Consider the following 22,515-nt stretch of genomic DNA (forward strand, 5'->3'; position numbering starts at 1 on the left):
AGTTATATGCAATTGTTTGTGGAGAGAGAGTTATGAAGCTATATAACCGGCCAAAAAGATAGCCAGCACAAGTGTAATGTATCCTAACTTTCCTTGGAAAGTTAATGAAAACATTGGGGTGGGGGGGGGGAATTTAATCAGCTCTTTGGCCGAAACAAGAGCGTGCAGGGAAAGCATTTAGAAAAGATAGTCTAAGCACGAGACACCTCACTTGGTACACGATTCAACCTCAGGTAGTTATTAATTGCCATGTGAAAGGTCTAATTTTCCACATGTCTGATGCATACTGAGTGCTCAACCAAGCTGAACTCAAAAGGTGGGCAATAGGAGCCACTTGAACAGGTTGTATTAGCCAGAACAGCTAAAAATGAAGTGCAATACTGATCATCTGAGGAACTTCTACAATAGCTGAAAAGTTAAGTTGTAAGCCACTACAAAATAAAATGAGGAAAATTTAAATTGGCTAGCTCGAACTAAACTAGAGACATTGAGGACTTCCTTCCTACTAAAGCAGATCCCATCAATGCACAAATGAATCAAGACCAGGTTTTCCTTGCCAGCAAGTTTTTCTTTTTAATGTGTTCCGGGATGTGGGCATTGCTGGCAAGGCCAGCATTTATTGCCCATCCCCAATTTCCCAAGGAGGTGGTGGCGAGTTGCTGCCTTGAACCGCTGCAGTCGTTGCGGTGACGGTACTCCCGGAGTGCTGTTAGGGAGTTCCAGGACTCTGACCTAGCTATGATGAAAGAACGGCAATATATTTCCAAGTCAGGATGGTGCGAGACTTGGAGGTGATTGTGTTCCCATGCTCCTGCTGCCCATGTCCTTCTAGGTGGTAGAGATCACAGATTTGGGAGATGCTGCCAAAGAAGCTGTGGAGAGTTGCTGCAGTGCATCTTATAGATGGTACACACTGCAACCACAGTACGCCAGTGGTGGAGGGATTGAATGTTGAAGGCAATGGATGGGGTGCCAATCAATTGAGCTGCTTTGTCCTGGATGGTGTATAGCACTCATCCAGGCAAGAGGAGAGTATTCCATCACAGTCCTGACTTATGCCTTGTAGATGGTGGAAAGGCTTTGGGGAGCCAGGACATGAGACACTCACTGCAGAATACCCAGACTCTGACCTGCTCTTGTAGCCACAGTATGTGTGTGTCTGGTACAGTTAAGTTTCTGGTCAATGGTGACCTCCCCAGGATGTTGATGGTGGGGAATTCGGTGATGGGAGGTGGTTACGACCGTCACTTGTTGGAGATGGTCATTGCCTGACACTTGTGTGGTGTGAATGTTACTTGCTATTTATCAGCCAAACCGGAATGTCGCCCAGGTCTTGTTGCATGCTGGGCGTGGACTGCTTCATTTTGAGGAGTTATGAACGGCGCTGAACACTGCAATCATCAGCTAACATTCCCACTTCTGACCTTATGGAGGGAAGGTCACTGATGAAGCAGCTGAAAATGGTTGGGGCTAGGACACTGCCCTGAGGAACTCCTGCAGCGACGTCCTAATGCTGAGATGATTGACCAACAACCAAACCATCTACCCTTGTGCTAGGTATGACTCCAGCCAGTGGAGAGTTTTCCCTGCTTCCCACTGACTTCAGTTTTACTACGGCTCCTTGATGCCGCACTCTGTCAGATGTTGTCTTGATGTCAAGGGCAGTCACTCACTCGAGCTCTGGAATTCAGCTCTTTTGTCCGCATTTGGACCAAGGCTGTAATGAGATCTGTAGCAGAGTGATCCTGGCAGAACCCAAACTGAGCATCGGTGAGGTGGTTATTGGTGAGTTAGTGCCACTTGATAGATACTAGGATGCTTATTCATTGGTGAGAACTGGATGGAGCAGCATAGCCAAGTGCAGATTAACTCATCTTATTGGCACTGTTCGACTAACCTTATTCAGGAGCAATGGCACGAGATCTTTGGATAATGTTCAAGCAAGATCTGAGCCTTCACATGACAGATTTACATGGTTGGACTTTATTATTGTGGAGGATGTCCACAACATTCTGCTCCCGACAAAGTATTGAGCAGTTATGTCATCACCAGTGGCACACATACATTGTTTAATTGCAAATTCCAACAGGCATTACATGCAGCACCAATAAAACTGCCATCAAACCTGTATGCAGTGCTGTAATACTATTAGGTTGGGAAAGCATTCAAGTTTTAAAAACAGTAAAGCACACTAGAGATACTGACACTGTATTGACTATCTGGGACTTCAGCAAGGATGCCCCAACAGGCTAAAGATTTACCAGACTACTTTCAGAACAGAACACAATATAGCTTCTGCAAAACAAAAATGTAGTTAACGTGGTGATCATTCATTTTATTAGTGTCTTGGCCCTATTCTCTGGAACTCCTCCCCAAAACTCTCTGCATCCTTTCTCCAGGCTGAAAAGCCTCCTCAAACTACTTCAGGCATGCTTTCATCTTGTAATGTCTATTATTGCTTGGTGTCAGTTTCATCTCTAAAGCATCTCAAGACATATTCTACATAAAAAGACAAAGCAATGCAGAATGGAGAATCTGATGGAGACTAGCGTGCTCATTTCAGTGATTGAAAAAAAATAGACATCTGCACAGTGGAGTCACTCAAAATTTATCTTCGATACCTCCCCTCGGAACAGATCAAGCAGCACAGGAATACAACCCATCGACAAGTATACCAGGAAAAATAGGTCACGGCAACACAGGTGCCCTAAATTTTCAAGTGCGATGACTAAAAAGTGCTGACAAGTAAATGGAATGAATATTGCATCAGAATTTTAGCTCCTTTTTAAAACAAATTTATTAAAGTTTGTACTAATTTGGGTTTTAACAGACTGCATTGCGTGCTTAACTCTGTCTATGTGGCAATAAGGCAAGTGGGAATACACAATAGATTTATAGGGCTCAATTTTGCCCAAGTCCATTTTCTGGCATATTGCCAGAATTACCAGTTTTTCTAGGCCAGAAATAATTTGCCAAAGTTTCCCCGATCTATAATTCGAATTTGGCACCGCGCAGCGTGCCCAGCTGCCTCTGGGGTGGGGGGGTGGAGCCTGTTGTCTGCGCTGAAAGACGATGCTGCACCTTCTGTGCATGCGTGGGGGGGAAAAGTTACGTTTGGCATCGTTGCAATGGATGCACATGTGCAGTACAGCTCAGAGTTGGCAGCCAGCCATTTTTAAAGAGCCAGTTGCGTGTATTACAAGTGCTGCGTGAGACCATTGTAAAAATCGCAGCTGCAGCAGTACAAAATGCAACGTGGTGCAAGGACCAAAAATTTCTTACAGGATGAAGTGGAGGCACTAGTTACTGTGATTGAGAACAGATGGCAGGAGCTGGACACCAGCAGGTCACAAGTTTCACCCAAAGAAATGAAGAAACGCTGGAACCAACTTGCAGATTACTGCGCAATAGTGACCACCACGAGATCTGGAGGCCAGTGTAAAAAGTGGCGGCATGACCTTAGTCAAGTAGTTAGTCTAAGTAATATTTTCATTTTTCAATGGAATTGCAATTGTAAATGTGATCATCTGCATATGCCCCACCCAGCAGAAAGACACCTTCTCCAAAAAGTTATTTTCTCATCTTTGCAGAGGAAGGTGGGGCACATAATAAAACGGAAAAAACTCAAACAGGAGGAGGCCCAGCAAATCTGCATCCACTGACATCCTTGGAAGAGGGGGTCGCTGCTTTGATGGATAAAGTAATCAGTACTGCACAAGCTGGGCCCACACTCGAGGGAGAGTGTAAGTCCTGCAAATTCCATAGTCTGGCTTTGCTAAATGTTAAATACTGCGCGGGCTAGCTATGCTTTGGTTCCTGGGGATGTCTGTCAGCTACGCTTCTGTTGATGCAATGTGCAATCATTCATCGTGGTCCTTCAAATCAGCCTGCTGCCTGGCCTGCACTGTGAGCCTACTCATGCCACCCACATTGCCCCCTCCTCTGCTGCTCACCATTTGTCTGTGTTCTAGTATATTTTGCAGAACTGGAGGCTGACGTAGAAGAAAATTCAGATGAGGACCGGCCTGACCAGGGGGATAACATGTTTGAATCCAACCCTCCAGACCAAGAACATGTGGGTGAGAAGGGAGGGGATGGAGTTGGATGAAGCCTCCACTGTTGTACTGACTTTGGAGGAAGTGGTACCGCTCATTGCGGTGACAGCCCCTTTCGTGACTAGTGGTTGTATGGTGGTGGGACATTCCGTGGTTTCCCACCTTCCGAGGTTGCGGGTCCCAGTGGTGGAGTGCAGTGAGGCACACCCAGGGCCCCACCGGAGAGGAGGGGAACGAGAGCTCGACCGCGCTCTCCTGAGGTGCAGGATCTAACAGATGTGGTTCAGATGATGTCATTGAGTGTGGAAAGCATTGATCTTACCTGTCAGGTCGCCATCCGTGGGGTGAGTGATGAGGTAGCGGGACTATTGGAGAAGTAACAGCAATGACATGGGAAATGGGAACGATGTCCGGGACCATCAGTGAGGGAATAGTGACCATGAGGGAGGGAATGTCAGAGGTAGCTGATGCACTGTCACTGACCATGAGGGAGGGAATGTTGCAGGTTGTTGACACTGTCAGAGCGCATGAGGGACGGCATGTTGGAGTTAGCTGCTGCAATAAGGGAACATGCCCAGACCCCGCAACCAACAGCCACTCCCATTCCAATCCCCACACCAATCTCTGAAGTATCTGCCGCCTGGGCCCTCCTACTCACCATCTCAACAGGTGCGCTACCAGAGATCTTAGAAAGAATAAGCTTGGTACCAAGCCCAGAAACACTGCCACCGTCTGTAAGCAGAGGTGGATGGAGTGTCCAAGACCCAAGACCAAACGCAGTATTGCTCCCATACTTAAATTTTACCTTTGAAAGAAGCTCAAAATGGCAGGAAAGCAGGCAGGGCAGGTTCAGTTCTCTCCTCTTTCTCTCTCTCCCCCAACCCCCACGTCTGTATGGATGGACCACACCCAAGGTCTTGTGACTTCTCCTCCTTCTCCCCCCACCCTTAACTAATTGCAATCTTGTGACTCTCCTCTCTCCCTCCCACCCCCCCGTACTCATTGCTGTCTTCAGAAGCCATCCGATTGGCACCTCGCTCCCTGGGCTCAGTGCATAACCCTTCTGATCGGCACCTCGCACTCTCCTCTTTTCCTCTTTTCCCCTTCCCCCCCCCCCCGGCCCTTCTAACACTTAGATTTGACTTTTTTGTTGAGTTTTAAAAGGACATTGTAAAATCATCCTAGTCACACAAGTGGACACACATGGGCTTTCACCAATTCTATTTGGCAGGTGGTGACCAAAGCCCATTTAGAGACTCCCTCCTCACACCGCTTGAATTTAAAAAACATTACAATTGAAACCACCTTTAGAATGCACCTTAAACTTGTCGAAACAAGAAATCTTAATTCCTTGATCAACACTAGTACTTCTAAATCCCACAGATCAATTCTAACAATCCAAGACTTCAATTATTCAGAATAGGAAATCTACAACAAATTTCATCACATTCTTCAACACAAAAGAGGTAGTGATTCTTCAAGCAAAGGTAGATTCCAACTTTGTCCATAATTAGAGAAACATAGAAAATAAATACAGTAGATGACCATTCGGCCCTTCGAGCCTGCACCACCATTCAACAAGATCATGGCTGATCATTCACCTCAGTACCCTTTTCCTGCTTTCTCTCCATACTCCTTGATCCCTTTAGCCGTAAGGGCCATATCTAACTCCCTCTTGAATATATCCAACGAACTGGCATCAATAACGCGGCAGGTTAACAACTGAGTGCAGAAGTTTCTCCTCATCTCGGTCCGAAATGGTTTACCCCTCATCTTTAGACTGTGACCCCTCGTTCTGGACTCCAACATCGGGAACATTCTTCCTGCATCTAACCTTTCCAGTCCAGTCAGAATTTTATGTTTGTATGAGATCCTCCCTCACCCGTCTAAACTCCAGTGAATACAGGCCCATTCGATCCAGTCTCCCCTCACGTCAGTCCTGCCATCCTGGGAATCAGTCTGGTGAACCTTCGTTGCACTCCCTCAATAGCAAGAGCGTCCTTCGTCAGATTAGGAGACCAAAACTGAACACAATATTCCAGGCGAGGCCTCACCAAGGCCCTGTACAGCTGCAGCAAGACCTCCCTGCTCCTGTGGAATTCTCTGCCACAGAAAGTGGTTGGGGCCAATTCACTAAATATATTCAAAAGGGAGTTAGATGAAGTCTTTACTACTCAGGGGATCAAGGGGTATGGCGAGAAAGCAGGAACGGGGTACTGAAGTTTCATGTTCAGCCATGAACTCATTGAATGGCGGTGCAGGCTAGAAGGGCTGAATGGCCTGCTCCTGCACCTATTTTCTATGTTTCTATGTATCAAATCCCCTGGCTATGAAGGCAAATATGCCATTTGCCTTCACCGCCTGCTGTACCTGCATGCCAACTTTCAATGACTGATGTACCATGACACCCAGGTCTCGTTGCACCTCCCCTTTTCCTAATCTGCCGCCATTCAGATAATATTCTGCCTTCATGTTTTTGCCACCAAAGTGGATAACCTCACATTTATCCATATTATATTGCATCTGCCATGCATTTGCCCACTCACCTAATCTGTCCAAGTCACGCTGCAGCCTCTTAGCTACCTCCTCACAGCTCACACCATCTCCAGCTTAGTGTCATCTGCAAACTTGGAGATATTACACTCAATTCCTTCGTCTAAATCATTGATGTATATTGTAAATAGCTGGGGTCCCAGCACTGAGCCCTGCAGCACCCCATTAGTGACTGTCTGCCATTCGGAAAAGGACCAGTTTATCCCGACACTCTGCTTCCTGTCTGCCAACCAGTTCTCTATCCACGTCAATACATTACCCCCAAATACCATGTGCTTTAATTTTGCACACCAATCTCTTGTGGGACCTTGTCAAAAGCCTTTTGAAAGTCCAAATACACCACATCCACCGGTTCTCCTTTGTCCACTCTACTAGTTACATCCTCAAAAAATTCTTGAAGATTTGTCAAGCATGATTTCCCCTTCATAAATCCATTCTGACTCAGATCGATCCTGTCACTACTTTCCAAATGCACTGCTATTTCATCTTTAATAATTGATTCCAACATTTTCCCCACTACTGATGTCAGGCTAACCAGTCTATAATTATCCAGTTTCTCTCTCCCTCCTTTTTTAAAAAGTGGTGTTACATTAGCTACCCTCCAGTCCATAGGAACTGATCCAGAGTCGATAGACTGTTGGAAAATGATCACCAATGCATCCACTTTTTGTGGGCCACTTCCTTAAGTACTCTGGGATGCAAACTAACAGGCCCTGGGGATTTATCAGCCTTCAATCCCAATTTCCCCAACACAATTTCCTGACCAATAAGTTCCTCCTTCTCCCGAGACCCTCGGTCCCCTAGCATTCCCAGAAGGTTATTGGTGCCTTCCTTCGTGAAGACAGAACCAAAGTATTTGTTCAATTGGTCTGCCATTTCTTTGTTCCCCATTATAAATTCACCTGATTCTGACTGCAAGGGACCTACGTTTGTCTTCACTAATCTTTTTCTCTTCACATATCTATAGAAGCTTTTGCAGTCAGTTTTTATGTTCCCAGCAAGCTTCCTCTCATACTGTATTCCCCCCCCCTCCTAATTAAACCCTTTGTCCTCCTCTGCTGAATTCTAAATTTCTCCTAGTCCTCAGGTTTGCTGCTTTTTCTGGCCAATTTATATGCCTCTTCCTTGGATTTAACACTATCCCCAATTTCCCTTGTTAGCCACGGTTGAGCCACCTTCCCAGTTTTATTTTTACTCCAAACAGGGATGTACAATTGTTGAAGTTCCTCCATATGATTTTTAAATATTTGCCATTGCCTATCCACCGTCAACCCTTTAAGTATCATTCGCCAGTCTATTCTAGCCAATTCACGTCTCATACAACTTTTACAACCAGATCTATAGCCAATGGGGGAGAAAAGACCCTCCCGTTTGAGTGGCTCAAAAGCAACCTTCAAGCTATCAATGATCCATTAACTGTACAGTTGCCAATATTTGTAAAATACAGGGAGTTTTGTTAAATGCTAACTTAGGGACAACACACTATCAGGACTATTACTGAAGTCAAAATAGTTACATGATGAAATCAATCGTATTAGTTATGTTAAACTCAAATAACGTTTCCATAATAGCCCCAACAATAAAATAATCTAGCCTATATCTGGAGCATTTTTAGATTTAAACATTTAATTGCAGAGCTCTCGCATACAAAAGTTATGAAACTCAGTTAGCATACTTGCTGCGCTTCATTAATGAAACAATATATTCACTGGAATTTGAATCTGGAGCAGCTAGGCCTATAGGGAAGAGTTCTGTAAAATCCCTCAATTCCCTTCAGCAGAATCTCACATCTCACTCCCAGCTAACTAGAATGCAGCTCCAACCTCAAATTTGCTTTTAAGTAGCAAAGAATCATAAAATGGTCTAAATCAGCTGGTTACAGTTCACAATCACACCAATGCCAGTACAGATTATGTTTGCTTGAAAGTGGTGCTACATTGGCATTTTATTCATACCCACATCTTAAGTTGTTGGGAGCAAGAACAAGCAGATTTGTTACAGGGTTAAAAAGGGTTAGAATAAATGGGATACATTAGGTGGTAAAATTACAGTTTAAATAAGAGAACAGAAATGTGCAAAATTGGGAAGGATAAAATGAATTGGCCCAGAAGGCAATCGCTACCTTAACACCTTTCAACAGCATCAAGAGAAAGCAAGATACTTGTGCAGGAAACTTCCACAATGATGAAAGGCATGAACAATGTGATGTCCTAGCTCAAATTGTGTGTGATATCAAGTGCTTGGTATCATTTCTGGATCTCATCTAGAATCAGGAACGTCTATGAATTTGATAATCTGCGGCACTTTTCATTGGAACACTAGAACGCCCTTCAAAGACATTTGACATGTGACTTTAATAACTGCCTCCAACTTAGATTAGATATCACTGTCTTATATTACTTGATGGTTCTTTTTACCTCAACATTTCTCCTTGATTTTCCACGAAGATAAAGGATTACAAATTTATTGTACTGCTCTAAACGGAGTTCAATAAAACCAGGAACCTTTTTGTTTAGACTTTGATCAAGCAACTACAGTCCAAGGACTAGGTTAGCACCTCAAAGACATAGCATGTCAGGCAAAAGTGTATCCTACAGGCCGTGAACAGTACAGAAATCTACAGTTCCACATATGCACTGATTCTCAATTATTAATTTAGATATTTACTGTGAAATGCAATAAACACAGGGTGGGAAATAAAGAGAGCCAAGAATTGACTTGAAATTGTATTTATGCACCAAGCATATTGACACATTAGTTAGGAATTAGTAGTGTCTGTGATCGCAAGCTAGCTGCACCAATTGAGCATAGATGTGCATATACATGATCGGACTCTGCTCTGATGCACCCATGCGCAACTGTGTAGACTCATGAAAAATGGCCACTTGGAGACATATTGGGCAGTTAGCTATGGAACTCCAGGATTACTCAGTGCATGGAGATGAGAAAACAGGAGAAATTGGAATGGAAGATTATGAAATAAAAAAAAGTTATATATTACACAACCACAGAAATTTACAGCATAGGAGACCATACAGCCCCTCATCAATAATAAGGGATTTCGGCTGACCTCTCTTCAGTGACTCCCCAGCCAGAGGAAATGGCCATCCCCCTATTCATATGCACCTTCAGCATCCTCCCATTGAGTATGTACATCTATTCCTGGTGTTTCCTCAAAAAAATGTACATTACACTTGCCCATATTAAATTACACTGCCACCGCCTTCCCATTTTGTTGAACTTTATACATTCTCCTAGCATAAAGGTACAACCAAGATGGCCCAGCAGCTTCAGAAATTGTTCAAATAGACAGTCTTTATGCACGTGTGATTTTTAAATTAGAACATGGATTTATTGTATAGATAGAATGTACACCATGTACTTGGTTGCAAACTGGTTCAGCATCAACAATTCATAGATCAGATATAGTGTGCATTAGTGCAAAAGATGGGCTCCTCCTTTCCTAGAATATGCTTCAACACCGTAGAAATTTATCTAAGTATATTTTGCACTGCCAATCAGAAATCATGTTCAAGTAGTTTTGTTCACTGAATTCTGGGTAGTGTTTATGTTGTGGCACAAACTTTACATCTACAACTAGATTCAAATGGACGAATAGCATTTCACTTTAGGACCCTTAAAGCTTATATTAAGCCATACAAGTTCGCCACAGGACTGTTGACTCGTGACATGCGCAAGGAAAGTGATGTACGGTGGATCCCTCACCTCTTCTTTTAAAATCTGCATTCACTACTGTGCCCAAAGCACCACACTGATTTTTTTCACTGAAATATCCAACCTCCTTTCATCTATCTGCTTCTGTACTGAGCAAATACTCATCCCGGTAATTTCAATCTCCATCCCAACTCACTTTGCCCCCCCTCAGATTTTACAGCCTCATCCTCCTCTCTCCATATTAACTCTCCTACACATTCAGCCACCCATTTGACCTTGCCAGTTCATTTGGCCTCTCGACTCGCATTACTGAAAAGGTCACCTGGCCACTTCCCATTTTCCTTACTACCCACATATCCCCATCTCCTTCCAACCCCATTTCTTTCTGCACTGACCCATCACCCACAACTGCACACTACCAAGCCTTGGGATTGCATTCGCCATTATATTTCTGTAGCTGTCGATCTACTTAATCACTTTGATACCCAGTAAAACCTTAACGTCCAATCTGTGCTTTCCTTGGTATGGCCCCCCATCTTCATTCCCTCAAGTCCAAGGGATGCAGATTTCAGTGTCTCTGATGCACAACTGTTTTAAGAAAGACTTGCATTTCTATAGCCCCTTTCATGGCCTTGGAATGTTCCAAAGTATTTTACTGTCAATGAAGTATTTTTGAAGTGTAGTTACAATATTCGGTTTAACACCTCAACCAAAAGATGGTACCTCCGACAGTGTGCACCAACATTTTAGCCATCTATCACCAGATCTGCCTCTACAAAAACCTCTCACTATTCCAGAATCATCCCAAGATTAACCTCCGACTCCAGGGCTTACTCCTCCTCCAAACACAAGCTCATGACTTTCTTTCTCACGAAGATAGAGACCACCTGTTCAGTGGGCACTGCTGCTTCCATCCCTCCTCCCCTTATCTACTGAGAAAAATCACACCCCGCCCCACCCCCCGCCCAACTGAAGCCCTCAACCCAGATCTTTCTCTAGTTTTTCTATTTCCCCTCAAACGCTATGAGCTCAGCTTGTCCATGAGACTCACCATCTTTCCCCTTGAACACTTTCCCAAACTGCAGTCCAACCATCAACCCCCTCAAAAAAAGCCACCCTTGTCCTCCCATTTGCAAACTATTGACAATTTTCAACCTCGCTTTCCCTTCAAAGTCCTTAAAATACATGCCATTCTTCTCACAACTGCATATTTGAATCTTTTACCTATGGAATCATAGCCAAAGCGCCGCCAGCAATAGCTTCTCTTCCCAACCATCAGCTGTGGCTCAGTGGTTAGCACACTCACCTGAGTCAGAAGGTTGTGGGCTCAAGATCCACTCCAGGGACTTGAGCACAAAAATCTAGGCTGAGACTCCAGTGCAGTGCTGAGGGAGTGCTGCACTGTCGGAGGTGCCGTCTTTCAGATGAGTCATTAAGAGTCTGCTCCCTCAGATGGACATAAAAGATCCTGTGTCATTGCTTCGAAGAAGAGTGCTAATCATCCCTTAGACTCCACTTCTACACCCAGACTAACCGACACCATTTCTTATATCTTCCCACAGCTGATTGATTCCTGCTTATCTCAACACTCAAAGGCTGAGGTCACTCTTATTAACCCCTACACCTACGACAGATAGGTTTATATATTAGATATTTTACCTAGCTATTTTCCCGTCTTTCGGATGAGACATTAAACCAAGGCCCCGTCTGCTCTTTCAAGTGGACGTAAAAGATCCCATGGCACTATTTTGGAGAAGAGCAGGGGAGTTATCCCCGGTGGCCTGGCCAATATTTATCCGTTAATCAACACAACAAAAACACATCACCTACTCATCATCATATTGCAGTTTATGGGAGCTTGCTGTGCACAAATTAACAGCTGCATTTCTCACATTACAAGTGACTACACTCCAAAAGTACTTCATTGACTAAAGTGCTTTGAGACGTCCAGTGGTCGTGAAAGGCACCATATAAATGCAAGTCATTCTTTCACCTCCACACAATTACTCCCGAGGTCCCCAAATACCTATCCTCTGCCTCAACTACATGCTTCTCATGACACATGGGGATCAGCTTCCACACTTATGTTGACAACACCCAGCTCTCCCTCTCCACCGCTCTTCTACATCAATATTGTCAGAATGTTCATCCAATATCCACTTTTGAATGAGCCACTATCTGCCACAGTTAAAACATCATGGAAATCCAAGTCATCATCTTCAGGCCCCACCACAAACTCCATAACCTTGCCACCAATTCCATTCCCTTTCCAGGCCATTTCCTAGGTTGAACCAGCCCATTTACAACCTTAGTGCCCTATTCCACAAACCTGAGCTTCAGACATGTCCTCTCCATCACAAAGGCCACTTACTTCTGCCTCCATAACACTGCCTGCCTCTACCACAGGTCATCTACTGCCGATATCCTCATCCGTGCTTTTATCTCCTCCATTTCAATGCTCTCCTGCCATGTCTCATTCTCCATAAACGTCAAGTTATCCAAACCCCTGCTGCCCATGTGCTATCACCCATCACGCACCAGGTGCCAAGCACCCATTACACAGTTCTTGACAAGTTCCTCCAACTCAAAATCATCCTTATTGTTTAAAACCCTTCATGGTCTCCCATCTTTAACCTTCTCCAACCCTTAAAATATCAACCCCCCCCCCCCCCCCTCAAAAAAAGAAACACTGCATTTCTCACTCTGGCATCATGCACCCACCCTTCACCCCATCGATAGCCGTGCCTTCAGCCATCTAGGCCCCAAGCTCTAGATTTCCATATCCAAGCACCTCTCTACCCTTCAAGACGCTCAAGATCAACCTCCTTGACCAAATTTTTGGGCATCCCATCTAATTTGCTCGTTTTTAGCTTGGTGTTTAGGATTTTGAGATCACACTATAAAGTACCTTGGGGCATCTTTTTAAACATTAAAAGTGCTGCTTAAATACAAGCAGCTGAAATATCATCCTTCATCACCTCTCCTCCATTATCCAGCTGGGTGGGATTACATTCATCTGGTTCCATTCCTATTTATACACAGAGAATCACTTGTAATGGCTTCTCTTCTCCCCGCTCTCCAATGTCTCACTTACATACTGCCCCCTTAGAGACATTATCCGAAAACACATCAGGTGACGACACCAGCTCTACACCACCGCCACCCCTCTACACCCATACACTGCCCCTGATTTGACAGGTTTCTTGTCTGACATCCAGTAATGGAAGAGCCATCACAAGCTCTCTTCCCTAGCCACCGACTCAAACCCTCTCACTGGCTACTGTCTCAGGTTGAACTAGACCTTTCTAAACTTTGGTGTCGTACTTCCACTTCCGTAACATCACACATCTCCACCTCACCTCATTAATCTAGACTATTCCAATGCTCTTCTGAACAACCTCTCACCTTGCACCCTCCATAAACTTGAGCTCACTCTAAACTCTTGCCCATATCCTAACTCGCATCAAGTCCCATTCACCCATCACCCATGTCCTCTGACCTACAATGGTGCCCAGGCCAGCAAGGCTTAGATTTTAAAATTCTCATGCTTGTTTTCAAGTCGCTCCATGGCCTCTCCTCATCCCTAAATTCCTCTAGTCCTACCCTCCTAGATCTTAGTACTCCTCCAATTATGGGTTCTTGAGCCCCCTGATTTATTTCATTCCACCGCTCCGTAAACACCTCTATCCTCCTTTAAGGTGCTCCTTAAAACCAACCTCTGCCTATCCCAATATCTCTCATGGCTTGGTGACAAATTCTCTTTGATAATGCTCCTGTGAAGAGCTGTGGGAAATTTTACTATGTTAAAGACACTATATAAATGCAAGTTGTTGCTATAAAGAGGCCCGTTTCAAGAGTACACTGCAAGATTGGTACATATACGCAGCAGATACATCAGGGAAACAGTTAGTTGACAACCATTTTACCAAATTAATTAAATTGGATGTTTCAAAACAAGAGTTATTGTACCACATGCACCAAAACATCCAAAATGGGGTTTTACAATCTCATCATCATAGGCAGTCCCTTGAAATTGAGGAAGACTTGCTTCCACTCTAAAATTGAATTTTCAGGTGGCTGTACAGTCCAATATGGGAATTGGTGTCTCGGTCACAAGTGGGACAGTCGTTGAAGGAAAGAGTGGGCGGGGAGTCTGGTTTAGCGCACACTCCTCCTGCTGCCTGCGCTTGTTTTCTGCATGATCTCGGCAACGAGACTCTAGGTGCTCAGCGCACACCCGAATGGCCTTCCTCCACTTAGGGCGGTCTTTGGCCAGGGATTCCAGGTGTTAGTGGGGATGTTGCACTTTATCAAGGAGGCTTTGAGGGTGTCCTTGAAACATTTCCTCTACCCACCTGGGGCTCGCTTGCCGTGTAGGAGTGCCTAGTAGAACGCTTGCTTTGCGAGTCTTGGGTCAGGCATGCAGCCTGCCCAACAGAGCTAGTTCAGTGTGGTCAGTGCTTTGATGCTGGGGATATCGGCCTGATCGAGAACACACACAATGGTGCATCTATCTTTCCAGGGGATTTGCAAGATCTTGCGGAGACAGCATTGGTATTTCTCCAATGATTTGAGGTGTCTACTGTTTATGTTCCACGTCTCAGCCATGTGGACCATAAGCTTGGTGCCAGATTTGAGGTCCTGGTCTTCGAACACACTCTCAGGCAACCAAAGGCTGCGCTGGCGCACTGGAGGCAGTGTTGGACCTCATCGTCGATGTCTGCCCTTACTGATAGTAGGCTCCCAAGGTATGGAAAGTGGTCCACGTCGTCCAAGGTTGCGATTTGTAATTTTGATGACCAGGGGTTTTGGGGGGGGGGGGGGGGGGCAGTGCTAATGTGGCGGAGTCAGGTTGGTGGAGGACCTTTGTCTTATGGATATTTGGTGCAAGTCCCATGCTTTCTTACGCTTTGGTGAATATGTGAACGATGGCTTGGAGTTCAGCCTCTGTGTGCGCAGATGCAAGTGCCATCCACGTACTTTAGTTCAATGACAGAGGATGGGAGTTTCGGATCTAGCCTGGAGGCAACGAAGGTTGAACAGGTTCCCACTGGTTCTATAGTTCAATCTAAGCTACATCTAATCAACCTGAATTATTTTAATTTGGCAGGGTGGGGGGAAAATAAAGGAAAAGGAAGAAAAGTATGGCACCTTAACTTAGGTAAAAGTTGCAGAGCAATTACTCAAAGGCGTGGATCAGAAAGTTAAAGTACATTGTAGAAGTGGAATCTAGTTTGTGCAACCTATTCATTTAACCAGGACCCTTGGTGTTAGCCACATTAAGAGATGGTTCAGAGTAAAAGCACTGCCTCATATGGTACTGAACCACACAGACCAGCAAGGTCACAGGTTCTGCATAGTTGGCTGTCAGTAATTAGGGTGCTATAATTGAGCTCAGCATCTGGGAAAAGGAGAAAAAAAACACGGGCCCCAAAAAGCAGGAAAAAAATCCAAGTAGCTCCACTAAGGAGTTGGCTAGCGTCAGTTGCCAAGTTTGAATGAGAATTCCCATTTTTACATTTAAACCTACGTACAATTTAGGGCTATTCAAAGGGCTCAGCACATTAATTTCTTATCTTCAGTACATATTTGATTTTTATAACAAAAATCAAAAGGGTCATGGATTACTAGACAACAGATTCTGCATATCAGAACAAAAAAAATGTACAAAATGATGTGCGAAGCAGCTCCATAGAACTACAAAAAAGTAAATTACCTCAACAATAGACTATAATGCTGTTTATTATTGTGAAATGAACATTCAAATAAATCATTTGAACTGGAAAATTCCAAATTTTCACAAAAGATAGTGGAAAGCTGGAACTCTACCACCAAAAGGTTGTGAAAGTTGGGTCAATTGAAATTTATAATACTAAGGTTGATTTGTGTTAGAAAAGGGTGTCAATGGATATGAATCAAATGCAGGTAAATTCAGTTGAGGTACAGATCAGCTATGATTTGACTAAATCGTGGAGCAAGGTCAAGAGGCAGAATGGCTTCCCCCTTGTTCCTATACACTTCCCAAACACCATGTAAATTGTTTAAAAAAATACAACAGGAGCTCTAATTAATTTATCACATAAGATTGTTCAATAACTACTGGAACGTTAACAAAAAAAGGTGCTGCACATCTTTTCCAGTAAACAAATAATTTGAATCAGCAAATTATTCCACCATACAGGAAAACGCAAATGCTGCAATGTAGAAATACAAAAATCAACTACAATTATAACTTTACAAATAGTTATCAAAGCACTGAATTCTCAGCCTGCAGCCAGGGATAAAAAAATAGCACTAACTGAAGTCGCTCGGTTACTACAACAAACATCTTGGTCTGTTTTCTTTGAGCTAACAAAACCTCCAATAAATACAATTATGACAACCAAATGTGAAACCTTATCTGGAGTGATGAAGCTTAATGAGCTGAGGAGGTTACTTTTCCAATTTTCAAACTCAATTTATTTCAGTACATTACTGACCAGTAATCTGGCTAAATTAAAGCCTGACAGTATTAAAATGGCAAAGTTTCACAGATCCCATCCATACCCACTTAAGTGGCAAGTCCTAAATTAATATTTAACAGCATGATAACTTTTTAAAATTATTGCAGCTAACATACAATTAAAGGCGAGAAAGGCAAAAGGGATAAGATGGTATACAGGCAAGTGAGTTTCTATTCTAAAACATTTTATAAAGCACAAAATAATGCTAATTATAAAATGTATGTAATTATTTTGCTTAAACACATGTATACAGGAACAGACGAGCTACACATCATAGGCAGTCCTTCGAATTGAGGATGACTTGCTTCATCAAAAAGTTCACAGGTGTTTCAATGATGGACCTAAAATTCCAGGTCCGAACTAAATCTCGAAGGATAGAAGATGCCTGTCTTTGATTTTTTTTTTAAACGTGTGGTGACCGTTGCACACCAGCCACCACACAGGCTTGACAGAGCTAGGTCTTGGTCCAGTAGCAAGGGTTAACCAAGATGACTGGAGACCAGTTCTGCTGCACTGACCTAGCGAGCACACATAATCGCAGTGTGGGCTGGCCAGTGCTGCCCGAGCCCTCGCTTCTTCTGGGCCCCGAACTCACGCCTCTCCTGAGCTCCGATCACGTCCCTCTACAATCTCTCGCCGCTCCTTCGCCCCGACCTCGACGCTCCTGCTGTACCTGCCCACGTTCCAATCACCGACCTGGATCTTGATGACATCACTCTTCACTGCCATTGCTCTCTTGCTCCCTGGAGTGGTATGCCGTCACGCTGCTCCTTCCACTCCCCGGCCTGCTCCAATGGTGCTTGCAGGCTGGGGGCTGCGCGGACTGCTGGGCTAGGCCTCCACGCTGCTCCTTCCGCTCCCCGGCCTGCTCCAACGAGCCACAAGCCTATTGATGTCACTACGAGACCTCAATAAAAAAAATCAACCTACACCTGAATGGGAAATGCAGTTGGAGCTTTCCATGCTGACTCAGGTTAAAAACAGTAGGTTTGATGCAGTGTTAACAATAATGTTTGAAATTAAAGGTTGAAAAATCAAAAGTTAGAAACCCGCAGTGATGTACTGTCAATCCAATATTAATTTCAGGCATCTTTTAAAAATGCAATGCTAAAGTTCGCATTACATGTTTGATTAACCAGCATCAACAGCTATTGACAGACCAAATCAATCTGTGCAATGGAATATATATTATGCATATTCCATGTTGCAGGTAGAATTTTCCTGGGGGTTGTGAAAGAGATGGGCACCCTGTTGGGTTAAGTCTTCAAATATATTTCACTTTCTAAATGCTGCAATTAGCCATTAGATCCAAGTACTAACCAATCCACTTTGCAAAGAAAGCAGGGGTATTGCAGGGGAAGCAGCAGGAAATGACCTCATGATGCAAGAATTCCTTTCCACACTCCTCCACTGCAACAAAAAACCCTACAAGGAAAAGTTCACCTGAATCCAAAGATTAAAAAAAAACAGGGCATCTGCAAACTCACCTCTTCTTTCCCCACCCTTTACCAGGTTTACAAACTAGAACAGCAGTGATTAATCCACTAGCTACTGATTTGTAATAATCCTTTAGCCGTAGTGGTCTATTATCTTAATACAGCAGTGTCACCTAAAAGGAATCGTTATCAGCGGCCTCCAAAGACACGCCCAAGGAAAGCCAAACCAAGCACTGCCAATAAAACAGTAATATATATTATATATAAAAAGTTAAACACGGTCAAGATACGGGTTTAAACACGGACCTAGATTTGCATGTACGTAAATCCAATCCGATTAAATAGCGAAAGTTTTATCGTCATCGGTGGGAAAAAGTGTGGCGGGAGGGGTAGTCGATTTTTTTTTTAAACTCGCTTTCTAAAAAATCTGTCTTTGAATTAGGAAATACTAGCAAGGAAAGCATAAAATCGTGGCCTGGAGACGTTTAGTGCAAGGCCTAGACCGGCAGCAGAGAAATTAATTACCGGCAACGCCCAAAAAAATCTGGCTGCGTTTCGTTTACCTAACCCAGAGCACCCCCCCACCCCCCCACCCCCCCACCCCCCCGCCGCCCGCAAAAAAAACGTCCGTTGCAACTGATCCCAGTGGCAGATTCCTTATGGGAAGCTTGGAATGATCAGATTTATGGAAACAAGGTCAAAGCGGAGACAAATAAACGCTGCGGCGCGTCGGTAATAAGGATTGTTCACATCTCGGAGCGCCCGCCCTCCGAGCCGACGATCACACTGAATAACCGCAGATTTCCTCCATTTACAGAGAGAAAGGGAAACGAGACGCGAGAAGTGGGTTGGGGGGAGGAGGAGTGAGAGAGAAAATTATTTTGTAAAAAAACCACCCGATTGGATTATTTCCAGATTAAAAAAACACCCATTATAAAATCGAAAGAAAACTGTCGCCCACCCTAGCCACAATCTTCAGATAAAGAAACCGCTCCCCTCCCCAAAGACAAGTTACACAAGTAGAAACACATTCCAGAAATTGGCTTTTTAAAAAAAGACATACAAATGTATGTGTGTGTATAAAGGAGTGCAGGTCTCTGGATTGTAAATGGCGACCTACCCTGTGTCTTTAAAAAAAATTCGGATGAGGTAAGTGGGTGGAGAAAGGATCCCGTTAACCCGCCCCCACCTTTCCCTCTGGCAGGCAATTAACTAAATATTAACTAACATTTTAAAAAAGATTAAAGACGGGGGGGGGGGCTTTGAATGAGACTCCCCTCCTCCAAATGCCCACCGTGGCTTTTCTGCACCCAAACGCCTCCCTCCCCTTCTCACCAGCACATCGTTGCAGATGTCCCGCAGCTCGGCCTCGATCTTCTCTCGGTACTCGCGGGCCATCTGCTGTTTCTTCTCGTTGCTCTCGGTCTTCTGTTCGATGCTGGAGATGACCCGCCAGGACGAGCGCCGCGCCCCCACCACGTTCTTGTAGGCCACTGACAGCAGGTTTCGCTCCTCGTTCGACAGCTCCAGGCCCTGCTCGGTCACCGCCTTCATCGAGGCCGCCATGTCGTCGTAGCGCTCGGCCTGCTCGGCCAGCTTGGCCTTCTGCACCAGCTCGCTCTTGTCCATGACGGTGGAAGGAGGGGGTTTGGTGGCGGTGGTCGATCGCTCTCACACTGTGGGAGGGAAAAGAAAATGGAGAGAGGGGAGGATCAATTTTTAAAAAATCATCCAACAACCCGACGGGGAAAATAAAATGTCTCCCTTTTCCCAGCCCACCGCGGGGACACATTCAAATTCAAAGCCTCCCACTTCTTTCTGTTCCCCTCCTCAATCAGATGGCACCGCCGCCCATAAATGAGAAGATGGTGGGAGTTGTCTCCTTCACAGTCACCCGTGGAAATTTTATTTTAATTTTTTTTAAAGCAGTGCGACTCACTCAAAAAACACCCAACACCCCGATATGGGAAAAAAAAAACCAAGAAAAAAAAGCATCCAAACCCGCTTCGGAAAATAAAATGGAGGGAGGGCGAGTGGGTGTCCCGTTACTCGGCTGCCGACGCTCAGGCGGGGCAGTTTGAGCTACACGCGGGGGCCGCGGTCTCCCTCTAAAAGCAGCGGCCTCCTCCGCCCGCCCGCTTTCCCTCACACCCCGCCCGGGGAGAGACAAAGGCAGCGCACCTCCATTACCAGACCCGAGGGGAGCCACTGCGTCTCAATGAATGGAGGGGAGGGGGGGGGGGGGGGGGAGCTGCGGCCTTTACCTGCTGGTCCGACTGAGCTTCACAAGTGAGTCTGCCCCGCTCGCTGAGGGTAGGTGGGTGGGATGTGAGGAGGAGCCGCCTCGATTCGCCTCACCCGCTGGCTGGGACGGACTGACTGACGCTGGCAAAGCAGGCAGGGGGAGAGAGAGAGTGAGAAGAGTAGGGGGAGGGGCGGGTAGGCGCTCAGCTGATCCTCAAGAGCCGCTCTCGCCAACCCACGGGGTTTCCTCCAATGAGACGCAGGGCGAGCTGACGTCAGCCGCTGCCCCGGCAACGGCGGCATGATTGACGTCTTGAATCGATTGTCTGTCACACACACACGCGCGCGCGCGCACAAATGGGAGCGCGAGAGAGAAAGGCGCTCTTTCCTTTATCTGGTTCTGCTACACCCCCACCCATTAAAAATCTCGCTGGGAAAGTCGCCAGGGATATTCTTGCTTTTTTTTTAAATTGCGCAATGCTACACGTGTGTAGAGATATAGCAAAGGTGAGGAGGGTGGGTCAAGGAGGGTAACTTAACACACCCAGCAGCAGCAAGCAGCCCTATTGCAGCTCAGAGCAAACAATGCACTTGGAGAGAAGGGAGGAGAGAGGAAGGTTGTTTAAAACTACCCCTCCCCACTCTTCCCCCGCCCCAATGCACCACATTTATTGCAATCTGTTCAGACATTGCACTCGGAGTTAAAGCATGCAATAGAATCATTTTAGCAAGCAAGGCTGTTTGGACATTGTGCAGGTGCTGGCTCCACATTGGAGCTCTCCACCCGAATTCAATTTCTTCGCTGTTTCCTTGTGCGGTGCAACATTTTTTTCTTCAAGCGTTTATCTGATTCTCCCTTCAATGTCATAACTGACTCAACTCAATAACCACTCACGATACCGCATTCCATATACTAAAACCCTTTGCATGACAAGCATCTTCTAACCTCCATTCATGTTTCCAGTACTAATCTTAAATGTGTGTTTCTTATTGCCGATTCACTGGCCAGCAGAAATAATGTAATTGTTTACCCTCTCAAATCCTTTAAACAATTCTATTAGATTCTCTTTAACTTTCTCTGCTCCAATAAATACAACCCTTATTTTCCATGTTTCTGCTCATAACCATAATCTCGCATCCTGTTATCATCCTAGTAAATCTACAACATGGTGCTCAAAACACAACGCAATATTCCAGCTGTGGTTCTTCCAATGCCTGGTGCAGATACAAAATACCTCTATATAAAACCCAGAATGTCATTTGTATTTTTTTAATTGATTTTTCCATCTGCAATGCTGCTTTTAAAAAATTGTGTATCAGCACTCCTAGATCACTCTCGCTATCTTCCCCAACTCCACTGAGAATTTGACTGTTTTAAAGTATATTTCCATTTCTGGTTCTTATAACTTAATTTAAAATATATATATGATGCACTACCTTTTGGCTGTCTGTTGCTTTCATTTTTAAATGGGGGATAATTTCTACAATATATGTCAGACACCTGAAGTCAGTTTTTAAAAATAGAAGTCCCCCCAACCCCCTTCTGTGGTCCTTTCGGCATCTTAACATAACACAGGAAAGAAATAAATGGCCTTTCATGTTCTCAGGACGTCCCAAAGTGCTTCACAGCCAATAAAGTACTTTTGAGGTGTAGTCTCTGTTGTAATGTAGGCAATCACGACGGTCAGCTTGTGCACAGCAAGATTTTACAAACGGAATTAAATAAATGATCAGATAATTTGTTTTAGTGGCTTGTTTGAGGAATAAATGTTAGCCAGAAGATTTTCTGAAATTCTATAGTGGGTGGTGGAGAAGGCCAGGTTTGCCTGCTGCAAATTTGCCATTTGCAAGGGTTTTCACAATAAGTAATCTCCAGCATCCTCACTGAAATATGCATTGAACTATTAGGCAGCATATCTGCTCATATTGCTGATTTCCACACTTTGCCCATAAGTTGTTGCCCTTCACAAAATTAGAACGAGGGCTGAGAATATTTATATTGCAAGGTTGCTGGCTGCTTTATTTTGATTTTTACAAGTTGATCCTATT

At 44.6% G+C, this 22,515-nt stretch overlaps 1 protein-coding gene across 1 annotated transcript in view; it reads right to left on the reverse strand.

The window, feature by feature from the left end:
• ywhaba (tyrosine 3-monooxygenase/tryptophan 5-monooxygenase activation protein, beta polypeptide a) overlaps nt 1-20,627 on the reverse strand; it is a 32,744-nt gene extending 12,117 nt beyond the window's left edge. Inside the window, exons 1-2 of the mRNA XM_070888486.1 lie at nt 20,487-20,627; nt 19,558-19,898 (exon numbers count right to left, since the gene is read on the reverse strand). Of these exons, the coding sequence (XP_070744587.1) occupies nt 19,558-19,851 (294 nt within the window). The 5' untranslated portion in view covers nt 19,852-19,898; nt 20,487-20,627. The remainder of the gene's footprint in view (nt 1-19,557; nt 19,899-20,486) is intronic.
• Nucleotides 20,628-22,515: the final 1,888 nt, after the last annotated feature.

This window comes from Pristiophorus japonicus, chromosome 1, assembly GCF_044704955.1.
Source record: "Pristiophorus japonicus isolate sPriJap1 chromosome 1, sPriJap1.hap1, whole genome shotgun sequence".
Classification (NCBI taxonomy): domain Eukaryota; kingdom Metazoa; phylum Chordata; class Chondrichthyes; family Pristiophoridae; genus Pristiophorus; species Pristiophorus japonicus.